The sequence below is a fragment of the Melanotaenia boesemani genome, chromosome 7 (genome assembly GCF_017639745.1).
Source record: "Melanotaenia boesemani isolate fMelBoe1 chromosome 7, fMelBoe1.pri, whole genome shotgun sequence".
In the NCBI taxonomy this organism is placed as follows: Eukaryota; Metazoa; Chordata; class Actinopteri; order Atheriniformes; family Melanotaeniidae; genus Melanotaenia; species Melanotaenia boesemani.
In genome coordinates this window covers 16402336-16420916 of record NC_055688.1, presented here as the reverse complement: position 1 = coordinate 16420916, position 18581 = coordinate 16402336, and the positions used below count along the sequence as shown (strand labels likewise).

At 39.5% G+C, this 18581-nt stretch overlaps 1 protein-coding gene across 7 annotated transcripts in view; it reads right to left on the bottom strand.

Annotated features, from left to right (window-relative positions):
- Positions 1-3011: 3011 nt before the first annotated feature.
- The window catches only part of fam13b (family with sequence similarity 13 member B), a 62171-nt gene continuing 46601 nt past the window's right edge, over positions 3012-18581 (bottom strand). For 3 of the 7 annotated variants that reach the window (XM_041989547.1, XM_041989549.1, XM_041989548.1), the window contains 16 exons: positions 17197-17292; positions 16623-16770; positions 15279-15376; positions 14584-14635; positions 14240-14369; positions 12887-12958; positions 12064-12337; positions 11590-11728; positions 11070-11151; positions 10248-10424; positions 9383-9597; positions 7999-8082; positions 7807-7902; positions 7152-7510; positions 6479-6580; positions 3012-5046 (listed from right to left, as the gene is read on the bottom strand). In XM_041989547.1, coding sequence (XP_041845481.1) covers positions 4923-5046; positions 6479-6580; positions 7152-7510; positions 7807-7902; positions 7999-8082; positions 9383-9597; positions 10248-10424; positions 11070-11151; positions 11590-11728; positions 12064-12337; positions 12887-12958; positions 14240-14369; positions 14584-14635; positions 15279-15376; positions 16623-16770; positions 17197-17292 — 2248 coding nt within the window. In that variant the 3' untranslated portion in view covers positions 3012-4922. The remainder of the gene's footprint in view (positions 5047-6478; positions 6581-7151; positions 7511-7806; positions 7903-7998; positions 8083-9382; positions 9598-10247; positions 10425-11069; positions 11152-11589; positions 11729-12063; positions 12338-12886; positions 12959-14239; positions 14370-14583; positions 14636-15278; positions 15377-16622; positions 16771-17196; positions 17293-18581) is intronic. The other 4 variants (XM_041989551.1, XM_041989552.1, XM_041989550.1 and 1 more) reach the window with 4 other exon arrangements.

Here is an 18581-nt window from a genome sequence, read left to right as displayed (position 1 = left end):
AGCAATAATTTAGTAATTACGCATTCCAGACATTTAATAATCATAAAAAAAAATAATCACAGGTTTTATCTACTTCAGTGTTGAGAAATCCATTTCAGTGAAAGAGGGAAACATGCATCCAGGAAAGGTCACAGATTGTATGACTTCATGGCCTGATGGTCAACATGTACCATCCAAATGGCATATCAAGGCTAAACAATAACACCCAATGACCGTAAATATGGTCTTACAAAAAAAAACAAAAAAAAAAACACATTAACAGGTTTGTTTATGGGACAGCTGAAGGTGATGTAATTTTAGACACTGGCCCTTACAGCGTTAAACTGAGGTATGGAGTTGTTGGTAAGACATTTAAAGGTTTAGGATGGTGGTAAATGCTGTCATGAGCTTGCAGCCCCTCAGAGAAAAACATATTTAGCATAACGTTTCATTTTTACTTAATGACACATTCTTTAGTTATTTTATCCATCCTACCATCATTTTATTTCATTCAGAAAAAATAATTGGACATCGACTGACCACACTCTATCATTTTTATGCACAAGACTTGCCAGGCTTATTTTCCTCTGCAGGATGGCATATAAACATGTTTTTCTTCTAGCTCGGTCGGTATTAAATTATAAACACAAGTCATGTAACCAGTTAGATATATTGAGCAATGATGCTGATAATTCTTATGTAACTTCATTTATCTTCAGTAGATAATCTGTATTTGACTTTATTATCATAAATTTGATAAAATCCAGCAGCTGAGACAAATCTTAGCAAGCTAATAAATTTATCAAGACACCATAGGGAACAATCTGAATAAAGAAGACTAGTTTAGGTTCGTTTAGTTATTTTTCAACATACATAGTAGCCTTTTAAAGGTTAATTTTGACAGTTGACCATAACCACACAGAGATGAGTCTGACTGTGTCTGCTCAAGTTTTTTTTTTTTTTTAATAATCTGGACATTTCGTTCACATGAAACTGGCATTTTGTGGACAGGGAAGGTAAAAAAAGGTAAGGCTATGTAAGCTTTGTTTAACATGCTAATAACATGCTCAGATTATTCATTTTTTGAAAGGTTAATGTGTCTTTGCTGTTTCTGTTTTTTGTTGCAGCATTGGGTAACATTTTACTTCTTATATCAGAGAAAATGTTAACATCTGAGGTTGATTCCATTGTTATACTGTCGTTTTTAAATATTAGAAACCTTTGCTTTTGCGGCTGTTGTCCACAAGAGGGCGCTGAACACTTATTACAACAGAGCTGAAGTTTGCTGGCAGGTAAAATGAGGAAAACTCACTTATTAGATGTGAATTTCTGAATAGCTGAACTGTAACAGCATTAACTTACTTCAAAACTACTTACTTGAAAATTACTTTCAAATATAAGTTATTGGAATCCTTAATGAAAGCTAGATTATAAAGCTGTTCAATATACATCGTAAAGTATGAACACGAATTTAAATTAAAATTCATTACAGCTGCATTATTACAGTGATAATCATTACCATTTTCAAGATGTTTTTTTTAAGGCAAGTCTGAAATTTCTTTAACTTTTGCTATTAAAGTCTCAACTCTGACCAGAATCATCACATTAACTTATTAAAATCCACTCATGCAGCTCCAGCAGAGCGTGGCTTGTTTTTATTAGTTTGACTCAAAAAGTGGGAGAACTGTTGTGGCAAGCTTGTAAATTTTATTTCCAGGTGTAAATGTTTTGTTACTGATTGTTTTTCTCATTCTTTTTGTTAATGAAGAAACAACAGAGCGCATTCAAAGTAAGAAAACATTTATAGATACATACGATATACTGATGTGATAAAACATGAGCGTCACAGAGATCAGGAGGAGGACGAGGAATCTGAAGCAAAATTCAGTCTCAAAGATGTCACGATGTTTACTCTGACTATCAGCTTGACATTATGATTGAGATTTGTTTGATAAAACAACAAAACTTTATTGAAAACGAAACAGATTTCGACTTTGCTCTTTTACAGAAGCCAAAACTATGCATTCAATGCTGCTGTTGATCTATAAAACTGATCATTTCTGCAACATTTTCGGTAGCAGCTGTGACTGCAAAGACATCTTTGATGATTTCTGCTGTGAATTCCTGGTTTGTGGAACACACACCTCGGATGGGTAAGTGTGAAGCATACAGTTCACCGACAGACAAAGTACATTTACAGTTAACGGCGTGTGGACCACATGGATTTTTACCTCTGCTGCAGGCACAATGAAAAACAAAAACATTGTTTGTACACTTGAAAGATTTTAAGTAACTGAACTACCAAAGAAAAAAAACTAAATGTAAAAAGCCCTTCAGAGATAAATGACAGATTATTTCCACCTTTTTGAGCGATGATAAAAACTGGAATGTTTTCAGACGTCTGTCATTGGCTTCTCAATCCCTGCTAATCCTTGGATTTCTTCATATTTTGGTTTTCAGCAGTGCCAACACGATGCAGTGGTAAAAACACATCAAGCAGAGTGTGTATTCAGTGTGGAGGAGGGAAAAAAGAACAAGACACTAACTTAAATCACACCAGAGTGGGTGGAAAACATCCTTACCCATGACCTGAAACATGTTAAAATGTCCAACACATTTTTTTTTAATTATTGCTGCTTCTTCATGGCACAAGTAATGAAAACAATACATCATGTTTTTCATACTATTATGTTCTCCGTTGCCATGCAAGCTCACTACAGTACTGCTTCTATATTAGCTTATTTACACAGAGCGACAAAATGGTTGAGAGAACAGAGCAGGTTCTTGTGATTCGCTGCACACGGTGCCAGACTAACGTCTACAGCTGGTTTTACAGTTCGTGAGTAGATACAAAAGGTCTGATATTTTCACACAAATAATGTTTGTGATAGCATTAGCAATATTAATAATAATAATAATAATAATAATAATGATAAAAAACAACATTCTCAGGGCATCACAAACGTAATAAACTAAAGGGGACCAAACAATGTTTGAAATAATTTAAATATTTCTGACATTCATTGTTTTTGGGTGTTTTTTTTTTATTTTTATTATGTACAGTATATATTTATTTGTATAGAAGTAGTGCTTAATTTCTACAAATAGAAATGGGGAAAAAAAAACACAAGGGCTGCATTCTGTGAATGCTGTGCAAATAACTTTTTAAAACCAAACCTTACTGCCCCAACAAACCCCCCCCCCACACACACACACTCTTCACAAACAAACACATAAAGTTCAACTTTTAGACTCATTCATAGCTTCCGTTTCAAATGAAACCTGCCATCCACTCAGACCAAAAACTGTAGGCAGCTTTGAATCAGGTAGGGAAATGTAGATCAGCTTCATCTTTTTCTGCCTCCAATGAAACACAAGCGACCAGCCACTTCAGCAACCAGGAGGGTTCCAACGCTCGGCTGAATTCATCACACAAAACCAGAAATCAGCAAATGTTGCAGAGCTTTGTCCCACTCCTTAAAATGCCACTGACTCCAATCTGACTGAAGATTACATGCTCTTACAGAACTCATTCATCAGCATGCAGTAAAACCTTCATTCAGGCTTTTTGCTCTCATTTGACCTGCCAGCAGGAAATCAAACTTAAACGGGACTGCAGAATGAACCGAAGCTAACCTCTCCTGCTTTGCTGAACAGCACCTTCCCTCCTGTTATTGTGGACGTTGTGTTTTTAAAATCAGTGCTGGCAGTGTTGACACCTCACAGATGCAATCAATCAATAACCACCATCAGTTTCTGCCCCCCCCAGAACGTCAGACTCACCTCCTGCAGCCACCATGGTTGTAAGTTCAGAGAAAATAAAAGCAAACTGAACAGAAAACGAGGAAACTTTGTCAGCTGATGCATAACTTTCCAGATAAATTTCTGGAACTATAATTCTTGTTGGCTTCTTCTGTCTCATGCTTCCTTTTAAAATGGTGTAGGAGAAACAAACATACAACTCAAAAACTTGCACGTCTGAGCTAACCTCCTTTGTAAAATGCTCACAGGGAAGCCATCTTAGTTTCCCCCTGCGCACCAAAAACACAAACAAGAGTAAAAAACAAGAGAACGTAATGAAAAGGAGCATCTCTATCACATTTTCCCAAAATGCATCATTAAAGAAGACATTCATGAAGATGTCTAACACTTTATACACATTTTAAAAACAAAAACACTTTTCTTTAAACTTTGAATTTTAAAAGGTAAAGCATCTACAGTGTGAGGGTGGTATACTCCTAAAATAACAACCACAAAGAGAGGCTGAAACACGGCAGGACTTCACAGTGTGAAACGTCCCAACAAAGAAGTGTCTTGAGTCAAAAGTGTCTAAAATGCCAGTCCTCGAGCTGTCCGTTAAGATTGCTCAGCAACACAAACGATGACAAAAGAAAAGTTCCTGAAATTAAAGTCATTTTCCCCCAGTGAGGAAAGAAGGAGGTGGACAAAAGATGAGTGCAAAGTCTTGACGATAAAGATGACGACCAACATGGTGATAATTACGTTTTCTCTGTGATGATAAACTGCTGCCGTGTTTCAAATGATATGAAGTCAGATGGAGGCGGCAGATATCTGCTGAGGCTGAGCGGTCGGGTTTGACCCTTGATGGTTCCTCCGTCATGTCATGAGGGAAAAACAGGCTGATGAGATTACTTTGGATTAAAGTAAATTTGTGATCAAATCTATATTTGGATTACTTCTGTGTCCTAATACTCTTAAATCATACTTTGATCGAATCTAAGAGTCTGGGATGTAACTTTTGACGCTGTTATGTGTTTACAGTCTTGTTTTTCCACATGACGTGACTGCAGTGAACCAGGAAAAGGTGGGAAGTTGTGTGATCTGCATGTTGCTGGCTGGAGTGTGTATCGTCCGTCTGGGTGTGGCATCGCTGCAGTGATGACGGCTGATGTGTGCGGTGATAGCGGTTATCTCAGGAGGGTTTAGATGGATTTGGAGGAATCCTGTTTGCTGATGAGGACTTCAAGAAGGCGCAGTTTGGCCTTGATCCTCTTGTACTCTCTGTACTCCTCCAGCATCGGCATCCGGTCCTCCTTTTGGACATTCCTGAAGGAGAAAGAGTGAGATTAAAATCTTTCTAAAAGCATGGATTCAGTCCATCTACAGCTCAGTTATTTAGTAGCGTGTGCATGAATTTTAGAGGTTTGATGTCAAGTTTCCCTGCTGGTGGTATTAAAAATCAGGCTGTCAGCCACATTACAGCTCGGTTTGTTTCCCCACATTAAAAGATTTACACTGCATGCTTTTATTATAGATAATAATCTGCAGTGTCTTTATCACCCTGATGGAAAAGTTTGCGAGCACGCCTCTCATGATGATAAATTGTCCTTGATAATGCCGTACTAGTGTAATGCTTATTATCTATGACAGAGTTCTGCACAGTTAAATAAACCAGTGTGAAGGAAAAAAAAAACACCAAAACTCCTACAATCGCCCTCACAAGGTGCTTTATTTACAGAGATGTGTTCTAAGTTCCTTGCCTAACTAGGCTTGAATTGATTTGTCTGTAAACTGCCCTGAGATGTCATTGTCGTGAAGTGGCACTCTATAAATAAAGCTGAATTAAACAAGATCCAAATGTGAGAATTTTAGTTTCTCCTACCAACCCTCTTCCCCCACATCTCACAGGTTGTGAAACACCAAAAGCTGTTTGGTTGACATGGACTTATGTATTGTATTTTCTTTATTTTTCATAAATCAGAGTGTTCTAGTCGTTTTAAGCCCCTAGTAAAGCAGGTTCAGAAATGCCTGGTACACACATTGTGGCTGCCCCAGATGAATAATGACCCACATGAAAGAACTATAGTGATGTCTTTGTAGCTAAAAGTCACACACTGGACGGTTAGAAAGGTTAAGGGACTGCTGTCGCCACAGTCCTGCAACCTCAAACAACCAGGGACAAATTTGTGACGGTCTCAGCGACAGCGACACCACTGCTGTGACCTCCATCTACTAATAATCGACCAGGAATGTATCGTGGGATGACGTGTTGATCGAACAATGAGAAAGAAATGCTATTGTATAAAAACCATAACTGTTAGTAAGATACTGACTTTTTAAAACGTTAAAAAATGTCATTGTTTTAATCATCATCACCTCCCCTTGTAATTAAGACTGTTGTTTAAAATAAGTTCCCTAGTTATCTATAAGTGCTACTGTCTGACAGAGCTGTTTGTCTCAGACATTTTAAAGTGCTGCTCTAATTGCAGCAACGAAAGAAGTAATCAACCTATAAATAATAACATCCAAGTATAAAAGGAAGCTGTTGCTGTGTGGTTACCACGTCCTCTCAACACAAAATAAAAAAAAAACAAAAAAACAGTGAATTATTATTTCACTCTGCCATTAAAACTGTTTAACAAAACATTCGGTCTAATGTTAATTACAGTTTACCACTCAGAGTCCAGAAGAAAAAGCACTACTGCTCTTTCAAGGCTCATTTTTACCTGATCGAAAATCTCTTTTTCTTCCTTCCTACCTTCCATTATGCTGATAGAAGTCTTCCTCAAACTCTCTGATGATCTTCCTCAGTTTCTTCTTCTCTGCTCTGGCTTTCCACAGCTGTTCCAGCAGCTCTGGCCTGGAAGATGACGGGACAGTTACACATGCTGTTAGGATACTAATATAACAGAGTAGTGTTACAAACTTGAAGAATTTATTTTTTGTTAAATAACTTAAACATATATATATATATTCCTTTTCTTTGGATTGTGAACTCTGTGTAAAGATGTGAGACTAGTGTGAGCAGGAAGTAATCTGTAGTGACATGAGGGATCAGCTATCAGGATCATGTTCAAGTAAGAGACCTGCAAACCTGAGCTGATTACAGATGAATATGGGTCAGTGTGTTAATTACAGGTACGACACCAGACAGATAAGCCACCTGTTTCCTGTGTCACCTCTTACTCCTGATTGTGTCTGCTCACTCAGCAAAGATAATCAGAGCTTCTTATCTTCGCCGAGGTTGGGCAATACATACAGTAACACATCTAAATGTTTCTTTCTCTGATAATCGTTTGTACTCTTGTGTTATTTACATTGAAGCTGAAATAATCCTAATTCACCATGTGTGGATTATTTTGTAGACATTCATAGATGTGTATAAAAACCCTTAAATCAACATAAAGTATCATACTGGTCTGTGTTCTTACATTGACGAGGCATTCGAGCTGGACAGCCGCAGGTCCAGCGCCAGCCTCCCCGACCCTTCTTCCACCTTGTCTCTCATTGGACAGTTCCCCTGTCCATCAGGCTGGTTCTGGCTCCTCACAGACCCATCGGTTGATGTCATGGCATCAAAGGCCATGATGACCTCGGAGCTCTGCATCTCTCCACCGCTGCTCTCTCCTTCCTCCTCCTCCTCTTCTTCTTCCTCCTCCTCTCTCTCTTCTTCTTCTCCACCTTTCCGCTCATCTTCTTCCTCTTCTTTGATCTCCTCCCAGAAATGAGCAGTTTCACCCTCAATGATTGGCTGGAGGGTTTGACTCCGCCTCTTACTAGAGGGGGATACCTGGAGAAGAAAACAAACCTATGAATAAACGCCTGTTAACATCATTGTCAGTTTCAGGTGACAGTAGCTGTGTTTACACCGAAAACTTTTGATCCAATCATAATAAAAACACGTCACGTAAACACTTCAGCTTTTCCAATCGGTCTTCATCTGAAAGAATTTTCAATCCAGTCGAAAGCGATGTTTTAAACCTTTTCACGACTGGATCAGCAAGGAAAAATAACCAAATATTCATTCATTCTGATCGTTCCTGTGGTGTGTGTTTTTGGCTAATGACAGCTTGTGAGGGGTCTTACTGTGACGGGGGTAATGCTGACTCTGGTAAGCATCTGTTTGACCAGTCTGTAGCGATCGTAGAGAGGCTTCACCATCAGACGCTCCTCTCTGGTGACCTGGAAGGAGTGACAGAAAAAGTTTGAATGCGTTTATTCAGGCGACTTCGCACAACTAAATCACATCTGCAGGATTTAGGATGCTGGAGAGCTTACAGGTCGACCGTGCAGGCCTTCATAATGCAGCAGATTCTTCTGGAGGAGCATTTTCTCACAAGACAATTGTTCTTTGGTCATCTTCTACAGACACAGACAGTGACATTAAAGTTAACCCTTTAGGCGCCGGAGTTTTTAAAGATTTTAAGGCAGTTTTAAGGAGTTTTTAAAGATTTTAAGGCATACTGTAAATGAGACAATATGTTGAATACAGTATATGTAGAGGTGGGACTTGAATGAGTTAATTATGATTAATTAATTACAAAAAAACAAAAGAATGCGTTAAAGAAAACTAATGCATGTAATCTTGCATGTAACGTGGAATGTTTGTTAGTTCACGGTTTACTTGTACACCGATTACAATGAAACACACGTCAGAGCTCAGCTAACGCAGCGTTGCCAACTTAGCGACTGTGATGCTATATTTAGGGCGTTTTCAGACCCCTCATGTGACTCTATTTAAAAAAAGTGACTGACGTGAAAGCACATATGTTTACTCTAATCAATGTTTTTGTCAGATATTAAGAGTGTGGACCGAAACAGTTGAAGAGTTAAGAGTATTGTAACTTGCTGTAGACTCCAGCCATCGCTGCTAGTTAAAGTACTTAAAATGACACTGTAACTGGCCAGAGATATTTTCTATTGTTTTTCTACTGTTTTAAATTGAAATGTTACAGTACATTACTAGCTCTTGAGATTCCAATATTAATGTCTATATCTATTATTGATTTGAGTTGTCCTCAAAAATACATTTAAATAAAAAAATGTTGCTTTTTGCTGTTGCATAACTATTTTTATGCATTAAAATGTGATTAATTAATATGAATTAATTAGATAAATTCTTTAATTGAGTCCCACCCGTAATTTAAATATATGCTGTTGATGCTGGTCAGCTGATTACGGACGAGCACATGTCTGCCATCTAGTGGTGGAAAGTGGTAACAGGTTCAAGCTCTCCTTCTGGAGACATGTTCTGGTGCTTGTCGCAATTTTACAACTTAGGCGCTTAGAGGGTTAACACAGCTTTCCCTATGAAATGTAAAAATGACCTGAGATCATGTTTTTTTTTTTTTTTTTTTCACCAACTTATTCCACATGTTTTCTTTTTTGTGAAGTGGCTCACTATTTTTGCTCTTCATGAGCTCACAAACATTTCCAGTCAATAAATTGTTGGCTATGAATTTTTTAAAAGGGTTGTCTTTGCTTAACACAAATTTTGTAATTCTGTTTGTTCATCAATTTATTTCACTGATTTCATGACATGTTAGTCCTTTAGTCAGGACAAACATGTCTTCAATAGAAAGGGTAATTAAATGTTGAAAATCAAGGAATTTATAATGAATAATATACACATTCTCCAGTATGAGAAATATCTGTCCCTCACCTTGATGTCGTCAGGCCAGCCATCCTCCTGCCTCTTCCCTTTGACTCTATGCTGGATCAGCTCCAGTGTTTCCTCCCTGGTGGGGCGTGGACCCTTGACCTCCCAAGCTGTGTCCGAAGCACCTTGTTCCAGTGTGGAGCCGAAACTCTTGGGAAGGGTGTTGCTACGAGGACGTGTTTGCGGGCCGAGCTCAGTCTCTGCACAGTGTTTGGCATCTAGGGAAGAACACAAAGATGAGAGATGAAGACAAGAGAGACTGCTAAGTGTGGAGGTGGAGTTTAAAGGAAGGATGAGAATAGAGACAAAAACCCCACATAAAACAGCTTTGACTTAAGTCCTGGTAGACAACTGCCACGACTGAGGTGAGCCAATCACCCAAAAAAAGAAGAAAAAAAAAAAAACAAGTAACGTGCATCAACAAGTCACCATGCAACACCACACTGAGCAAAAACGTTTTCCTGAACAGTTTAGTTACAGAGAATCACGGAAAAAATGAAAACCTGCAGAACTCTGATGGTTACAACACATAACACCGCTGCCCACTTAATCCAGAACTTTTAGTAAAGTCAAAACCCAGAAATGATCCTAAATCAGGAAAATAAGTAGCCAGTTATGATTTACAAAAATGATGAAATTCAGTTAATCATTTGAGCTTTTGGTCATACATAAACATGTCTAATAACACCTCAGTGTGGTTATTTTGATATCAACTCTCCCCCCTCACATTACACCTCTACATTTAACATCCCATGCCAACATGCCCGCTCAACAGTAAACACACTATAACAAGATGGTCTCACAAGGCCGCCTCACTGTGACTGTTAATAGCGTTGTAATGTCTACTTACTGGGGGCTTTGTACTTACTGAGGAGAAACGGTCTAGAGCTCAGGCCTGAGCAGGGGTGGAGTGGGGGGGTGGGGGTGTGGTGGGGAGGTGAGTAGATAGAGGAGGAAGGGGAGGAGGGAGCATGGTGGCGTCTGTGTGAATGGAGCAAAGCCTGGTGCCTCAGCGTGCTTCTGGGTAAAAGGTGGTGCTGGCGTCCTGGTTGGGCCAATCAATCAATCAATCGGTCGTTGGGTGATACAGGGAGGAAGGAGGAAAGTGGAGAGCGGGTGCTCGCATTATTGGTTTTCACGTTTGATTTGAAACAGAGAGAAATGTTTCAGCCACTGCGTCCTCCACAAAGGAGAGCAGTCACCTCGCAGAGAGGAGGTGGGCGAGGGTCCTGGGGTTGGTTCAGGATGGTGAAACAGTACACTAGAAGAGATTATTCAATGCTTAGAAAGCCGTTTTTATACTGACCAAAAACCAGGGTTTGGGCTTGCTGACTGCCAATAAAGCAAAATAAAGTCTTGATTGTAAATCCGCCACCGTTTTCTGTTTTTACATAAATAAATATCTTCCATCGCTTCACCTTACTGAACTCACCCTGCAGGCTATGGATGTGGGTTCACAAGGACGCACCAGCACACTGGAGGGTGGGAGCCACGCATGTGAGAGCCACGTCAACACTAAACATGTGCATGTCTGCTTTTGTTCTTTAGAACTTCATGCATGCAATGCTGCTACAAAAGCCAAGGGTTAGTGGGAGGTGTGTCAAACTGTCCCACATGGAACAGGGTGGCACACACTCTCATCCCCGACACACAAATGCACATTCACAGGAAATGGAACGAGCGGGTCTACCTTTAATCTGTCTGCGGATCTTGGTCAGGTCAGTCATCCACTTGAGAACTTTGGGGTTAGCTGCCCTGTCTGCATGAGAAGGCTGGACAGAGAAACCACAGAGCAAGAGTCCATATTTCAGACAAAATACTGAGACATAAGATTAAAGAATTTACAACAGCAATAAAGCCACTCAGCTCATCTTAGAGCTCAGGAAGATTAAGTTATAAAAATAATATCACATTATCAGCATTTGTGATTGCTTGCAGGCGATCAGCCATGAATCAAATTAAACATCACTTTGGAGGTTTATAGCTACTTCAGGTATCTCAGACTGTTTAGAAATTGCCTAAGTTCATCAGTAATTTCTAAACTGAAATGTTCTTTAAAGCTCATTACCACAAAATACCATCAACTAATAAAGTGACTAAAATGTGATGCTGATTGTTGGTACTTCATCCCACATGCATGTCACTTGCCTAAGAGCTAATATAGAGCCGAAATAAAACGCTCAATATCAAAATGAAAAAGACATTTTTACCTTGTAGTTCCTCTCCTTCTCAAACTGCTCATCAAACTGTTTGATTTTCTTTTTCAGATGCTGAAGCTTCTTGGTGAGTTGGTGGGTCACAGAATCTCCTCTAATCGCTTCTCTGGAGCCAAAAGATGCTCGCCTCGGCCTGAGGGTACACAAGTCAAATCAAAATATCTGTAAATTACTAGATTTCATTTACAGTTATAATGTAAAATGGACCAATGCCACAAAGATGGACACAGAAGTACATTCTTACACCCTGATCAAATCACATAAAATAGAAAAAAAGAAACATCCACAATCTTAAAACTTAATATCAGCTGGTAAACTGTTCAAAACAAGCTGTGCACATCAAAAAATACTTTCAAACCTTCAGCTAGTTTAACACGTATGAACCAACATTTTCATCTGGGCCCTGGACTGCAGAAGTTATTCTCCACCTAAAAGCCAAAAGCAGTGACAAGTTCCACATCGTCCCACCTCTGTGCTTTGGTGGGCGAGGTAACATCAAGGTCTTGTGGGAGAAAACGTTGGGTGCTGTGCGCACCAAAATCTAGAAAGCGTCGTGCCAGGACATGAGGGTGGGTGCGTGAAGAAGAAGGGGAGTCGTCCTGCCCTCCCTCTCCTTCTTCTTCCTCATTGTCCTCCTCTAGGGGTAGCGGGGGGAGAGGAACCATTCGACCGGCCAGCGGGGAGAGCTGAGCCTCTCCGCTCTCGCTGTCATCCTGCCAGGATTTGTAAGCTGGAACGGGGTCTAAAGGGAGGAGAAAAGACATAAGAGAGAAAGTTAACAGGTCGGGAAAGTGGAAACAGAAAAGACTCATTTTATCATCTGAGAGTGGTGCTGTACAGTAAATTTCATGATGTAAATTTCTTCCTCTGTGCTTTGCCCCTTCCCTCTAAGCCTGCCTTATGGTCTCATCACTGTCAGCACTATGGCAACAAGCTGAGACAAAAGGGAAAGAAAAAAGGAGGAAAATATTGTGCAAGAGGGGTCACAACAATAATGAGGCGACAGAGAGGCAGAGCGAAAGCGAACTATAACCAGAGGAAAGGTGTCCTGGCCAGTGTTCAGTGACGTGGCAGCAGAAAGAAGATATAAAAAAACTTCCAGGAACCCTATTAAAGTGTTTCACATGCAGGGAATGTCATCATCATCATTACACACACATTTTAAATGTGAGAACATTTTAATCCCGTTTACTGCACGGCGTTCACACCAGCAAACTGCCAGAAAAAATGAATGAACACGGGTAGAGATGGTTAGAGCAGTGGATGGATGCACAGACATGAAACCACTTACCATGGCCTTCCTTTTGTAGATGCATACATGAGAAGTCGATGGGAGGGAGGTGGAGATGGGAAGGGGGTGACGCTGTTTGGATGTGAGGAAAAGGAGAAGAAAAAGGAGGAGGGCCAAGGAGAGAGATAGCACAGAGAAGGAGCAGTGAGAACAGGCATTCATAACCTCACTCACCAGTGTTCCTGACATATACAGTGGTGCTAGAAAGTTCTTTTATATGCGAATGCAGATAAAGGGAACCCAGTTTAAAAAGAAAGTGACAAAAATTTTACAAATTGTCATTTTTTTTGGTTTATAAAAGTATCCAAAATTACAAATCTATTAGTAGGACAAGTATGTGAACCTCTTTTAATCAGCTTGTCTCAGTCAGTTGGTTTACAGTCTTCTGCGTGTGTACAATGTTTTAATACAACAATATGGATGAGTTTCATAAACTTATGTATCATATGGGGCACATTGGCTCTGGAGGCAGAGCACATCATGCAAACCCTGTTAGTCTCAGTCATTCTGCTGTTTTTTACTGTGGCAAGACTCACAAGGACAAACCCCAACTCCCAAGACTCCTTTCCTCCAGTATCAACAACACTGGAGGTATTACTAAAGATGGTCATGCTACAAGATTATGACCATCAGTAGATAAGTTAGTCCACCAAAAGAACGATTACAGAGGAGTGATGCTGCTAATTTGAAATGCCTAAGTCTAAGTCTAGACCTTAACCCAATGAAAACAAAGGAAAACCAACTAATATCCCAGACTCCTCTGCAGAGTGGAAAGAGGTAAAATTCCTCCAGGCTGGTTTACAGGATTGGTTACTTGTTACCTAAAACGGTTAGAAGTTGCAACTTAACATGGGTCTCGGCAGATACTGAAGCCACATTTATGTAAAATAGAACAAAGAAGTTCCTTTACTTTCAAGATTTGTTTAAAAAAAAAAAAAAAAAGAAGAAAACTTTAGATAAAACTTATGTAGGTTTGTAATACATGGGTCCACAAATTTTTACCCACCACTGTATATGGGTCTTGGGCTTAACTGGCAACCAATGGGGTTTATCTTTTTTCATCAAGTCATACTGGATATATAACAGAAACATGGAGAAATGAGGTGAATGGCAGCTTGTGAAAATTTAACAAGATGAGCACAGGTGGGGGTGGGGGTGGTATAAAACTATTTAACTCGACAGTAAAGTAGAAAATTTGAGGGACAAATGTGGCAAAATTACTGCACCAAACAGAAGGAAGGAAAAAGAGAAATATTTAGCAGGTCTGTAAGTAAATAACTGGATACTGATTTAGTTTCTACTGGATGGAATATTTATGTCGTACAGAGCACGTTGAGATGAAGTGATACATACCCTCCCACTGGTTATCAGGAAAAAGTTGGAGGTGGGGGTTGTGGCCAGAGTTTGGTTGGCATGGCGACAGGTGGTTCTTGTTGTTTTCGCTGGTGTTGGCATTCTGGTCGCAGCTAACTAAATCTGAGTCCTGGAAAAAAAACAAAAGACAGAAACCAGTGAAGAAGAGAAGCAATGAGGAAAAGTTGTTAAAAGGTGCAGGTGAGGGTTAGAAATTTTAGAAATGAGCACAAATACAGTAGATAATATATTTGCACATTGAGAAATTACTCTTCTTAACTAATTGAATGTCAAAAAAGGAACAACAGAAACCAAAAGAGAAGTAATATATTCCCACTGCTTACACAGTTTATGGTGACAGTCTGCTCCATGGTTTCAAGGGGCTGATTGTCCTGCCTGAAGACAAAAAAACACACACACACACACAAAACAAATAAAAAAGAAAAACATCAGTTCAGAAACAAGATACAGGCTTGACTGATGAAATAATCACAATCCACTAAATCACACCAACAAACAGACTAACTGCTATTCTCTCAGTGACAAGTAACAAGTAAGTCAGTCCAGGAACAACTTTATTTATTTCTGTGTAGATTAAAATGGGGAAGTGTATTTTTTCATGTGATGGCCAGTCATTACATGAACACCATAACTGTGGAAGGAGTGAGAAACAGCTGAGGAGGAGTCACATTCCAGTCACAACTAAAAATCTATTCACATCCCGAATAACGTCACAAAGCTAAAACCTCGAAGGCAAATGAAATCGGTGCTTATCTTCTAAACATTCGGTCTTACTTCTTAGCTTTTAAACACTAAATGATTTAAAAGTTGCTGCCAGGTCCGTGTTTTCCACAATTTATTGATGAAGCATGAGTTATTATGTTGTGTGAGGAAGACAGATTTTATTTCTGATGCAGCTCTGACAAAAGCGATTCGTAAACGTCAGGTTGTGGCAGCCACATCACTAATCATCATAAGTCAGTGAAGGCCAAATGTAGTTGCTGTTGCAGTGAGGGAGTTTGTGAATTAAACATCCTACCTGGCAGTGTTAAAGTTGTTCTCAGCATCTCTGACAGCTTCTGCATCCAGGTCCATACCTGAGCTGTCTTCCAGGGTGGAGACAGAGTCCACGAAGTTCTGGGAAAAAACGAGAGCAACAATTTTTAAATGAATTCTGTGGCACTAAATATGTGACATGAGAAGGGGAGAAACTGAATTAATTTGTCCAACACAGCAGAAGTTCAGTGTAAGCTGAATGTGAAATGTGGTGCCCCCACCGGTTACAACTCATAGACGTGCCTGTTTTATTGATCTTTTTATGTACAATGAGAACTTCTAATCAAAACCTTTATGTGTGAGATCTTAATGAACATTTTCAGGGGTTTTAATGAATATTTTACACATTAGCTCTCAGCTTATCTTAAACTGAGCAGAAAGTTTTTCTCAGAATAGAAAAGTTGAGTGAGGAGTTTTCATGTCGAGCAGGACGATGACTAAATGTGTGTGTATGTGTTTATACCAGGGAGGGAAAATAACAAGCCAATTTCTGGAAGAATGTGCTGTGACTGCTGAATTTAATTATTCAACAGTCATTGATCTATTTAAAGAAATAAATCCAGATTATTGTGAGACCAGGTTTATCTCCATTCCAGAGACACACCCTGTCCAGCCCTCACCTCACCATCTGGATGCTGTGGTGAAATGAAATGGATCCTGGAATAAGAAGCACTGAGGCTCAAAGGGGTGTGAGGGGTTTTATTTCCAGTGCTCCAGTAAAACTCAATGTGATGTGTGCTGGGAACATTTCTTTCTCTCTGGGACATTCGAGGGGACAGCTGAGACAAGCCTTCCCATTTGTATTTGCCATGAAATCTAACCCTGTTTTATCTCTTCATCACACATATATGAGGCCCCTGGAGTGGAAGAATTTGAAGATGATTTGAGTTTACACTTGTGTAGTCTGGCCATACAGCAGGTGTAAAACGTATGCAATGCTTTGGCAAAGCATCAGAAAACAGCTTTTCAGAGAGTGAAACAGGACTGCTGCTGAAACCGAACAGAACAACGATGCACGGCGCTGATCGGATCAAATATTTAGTCTTGGAATAAACAACACTGAGGTGAGAACGCGAATACGGGGAATATGGAGCTGGTCTGGATCTGTGTATTGAGAGTTCTTTGTGGGAAAACTTTCCACTGTGTGTGCTTGTGTACCCATCGGATTTCACTTTCGGTTTGAGTGCAGAGAGAGTTCCTGTTTTTTTCTTGTCATTACACTCATGTTAACAAATAAGCAGAAGGAGAAACTGAGCGAATGTTTCTCTGGAAGTTTGTCAGATTTGATTTTTGTGTGTGGCATGAATGTGCGTGGTGCACCACTGACCTGTGTGTCTGTCTGATTATGCTGTATGTGCTCTGTGGTCTGAGTGAGCAGGGTCTCCCCTTCTTTGTCACAAGGAGTGTCATCAGGATCAGTTTGTTGCTCCTTGTCTCCATGACAACCCCGGTCTTCAGGCTCAGTGGGACTCACCCTGTCATACAGGTTAAAAATGTTAAGGAAACAATAAAAGTGTCTATATTTTTAACACAAATGAAATTTTACTTTCAAATGAAAAACCTGAAAAGTAAAGTAACTAAACCTACAAGACTAATATGTAGACAAACACATAGCTGCCTTTTTTAAGAGTCCTACCTTATCTTTGTCTAAAGAAGCATCTGACTTTGAGCAGTTGTGTCCTTCAACATATCATTAGCTTATTGGCATCACTTCTACCAACATGGTTATTTTTAACCTGAACCATCTGGTTGGCGTTGTGCCTCTGTACAGCACGTTCACTGTGGCACATTTGCGTATTCAAAGTCATCTGAGGCCAGTATCAACCATGGAGGAATCTGTGTAAGCACAAACTATTTCATATATCTGGTCTAGTGTTCAGACGTTGGCAATGCACTCTCACCCCTGGCTGTCATAGCTGCTCAGGTCCTGGCTGATGGAGGTTTTCAGCTTGAAGAAGTGCTGCTCCACCGCTGCTCTGATGGTTCTCTGAATTATTCTGGAAAACACACAGGATACATAACACATAAATTTTACCTGGAAATCTGAGGATTTAGCTTCAAACATGGCCCCACTGGACACCCAGTCCTCAGGGCAGTGTAACTGAATGTAGTGTATGTTTCATAAAACTTTAACAAACTGATTTAAAATGTTACAAGCTCAGTCCAAGTCTGTCAAAGGTCATTTTTATCAGAGGAGAAATTTAACTTTCACAATTTATCCTTAAGATTTTTTTCTCTGCAGCAACTGCTGCCCCACACAACTTTTATAGTTGCTGAATCTAATTTTCACTCTCAGTATTTAACTTTAACTTTTAAATATATATATATAAATATTATTTCTACTGTGGGATCCTACTTGTTGGGATTTGCATGAATGACATATTCACACACAATTTCCTGCTAAAACTTTACTGTATTTGCATTTTTACATTTCTTAATTGAAGGCAGACAGTAAAGCTCAAGTCTATGTGAGTTATGAGTATTTAGATGCTCACAAACACCACAGGCGACCCTTTGATTGCAGCAGCAACTTTGCCTCTCGATGTTGGAAGCTCTTTTAAATATACTATAAATCATACAAACGGCCCTCTTCAGAAAAAGAAAAAAAAAAAAAAAGACATGGAATGATGTTTTTGCTGCCTTTCGTGTTCACACATACAGCAAGAAGAAGCACTGTTGCCGTCTTCTCTCTCAAAGTGGAGAGGTTTTTTAACACATTCTGGTAGTCAGGAGGGAAATTATGACAATTATACTCAGACACGAGACCAAAGTCCTGGCACTGTGCTTTACAGAAATGCTGTAAAGCTACACACCTTACAATTCAACTTTCCTCCAGGGATTAATAGTTTTCTGATTGCAGCGTGTGTCCCAAACTATTTAAAACCCTCTATCCACAATGTTATAATTAAAACCTGTCTGTGGCATTGACTCCGGCAATTAATTTTCAACATATCTTCCTACACATTTAATTATTTCTTAAGATAATCTGGCTGGTAAAAATCTATTTCCCAAATAAGCCGCAGCTGGTTTACTGAACCCTGAGGGACACACATTTCATCGGTGAAATCTGCTGGTCAAACACATTTAGCAGCTATTTCAATTTACATGACTGTAAAGCCAAAATAGAAATATTTCCCAGCTGCACTTTGTATGAGGTGAGGATTAATGTGTCTGTGTCAATTTAAATGGGAAGGTTTATGAATTCAAAGCTTCAGGTCAACACACTCACTTTAATGCACAGCACCACAGAAAAGAATTTCCATTTGGTTTTATTGTCATGCAGTGA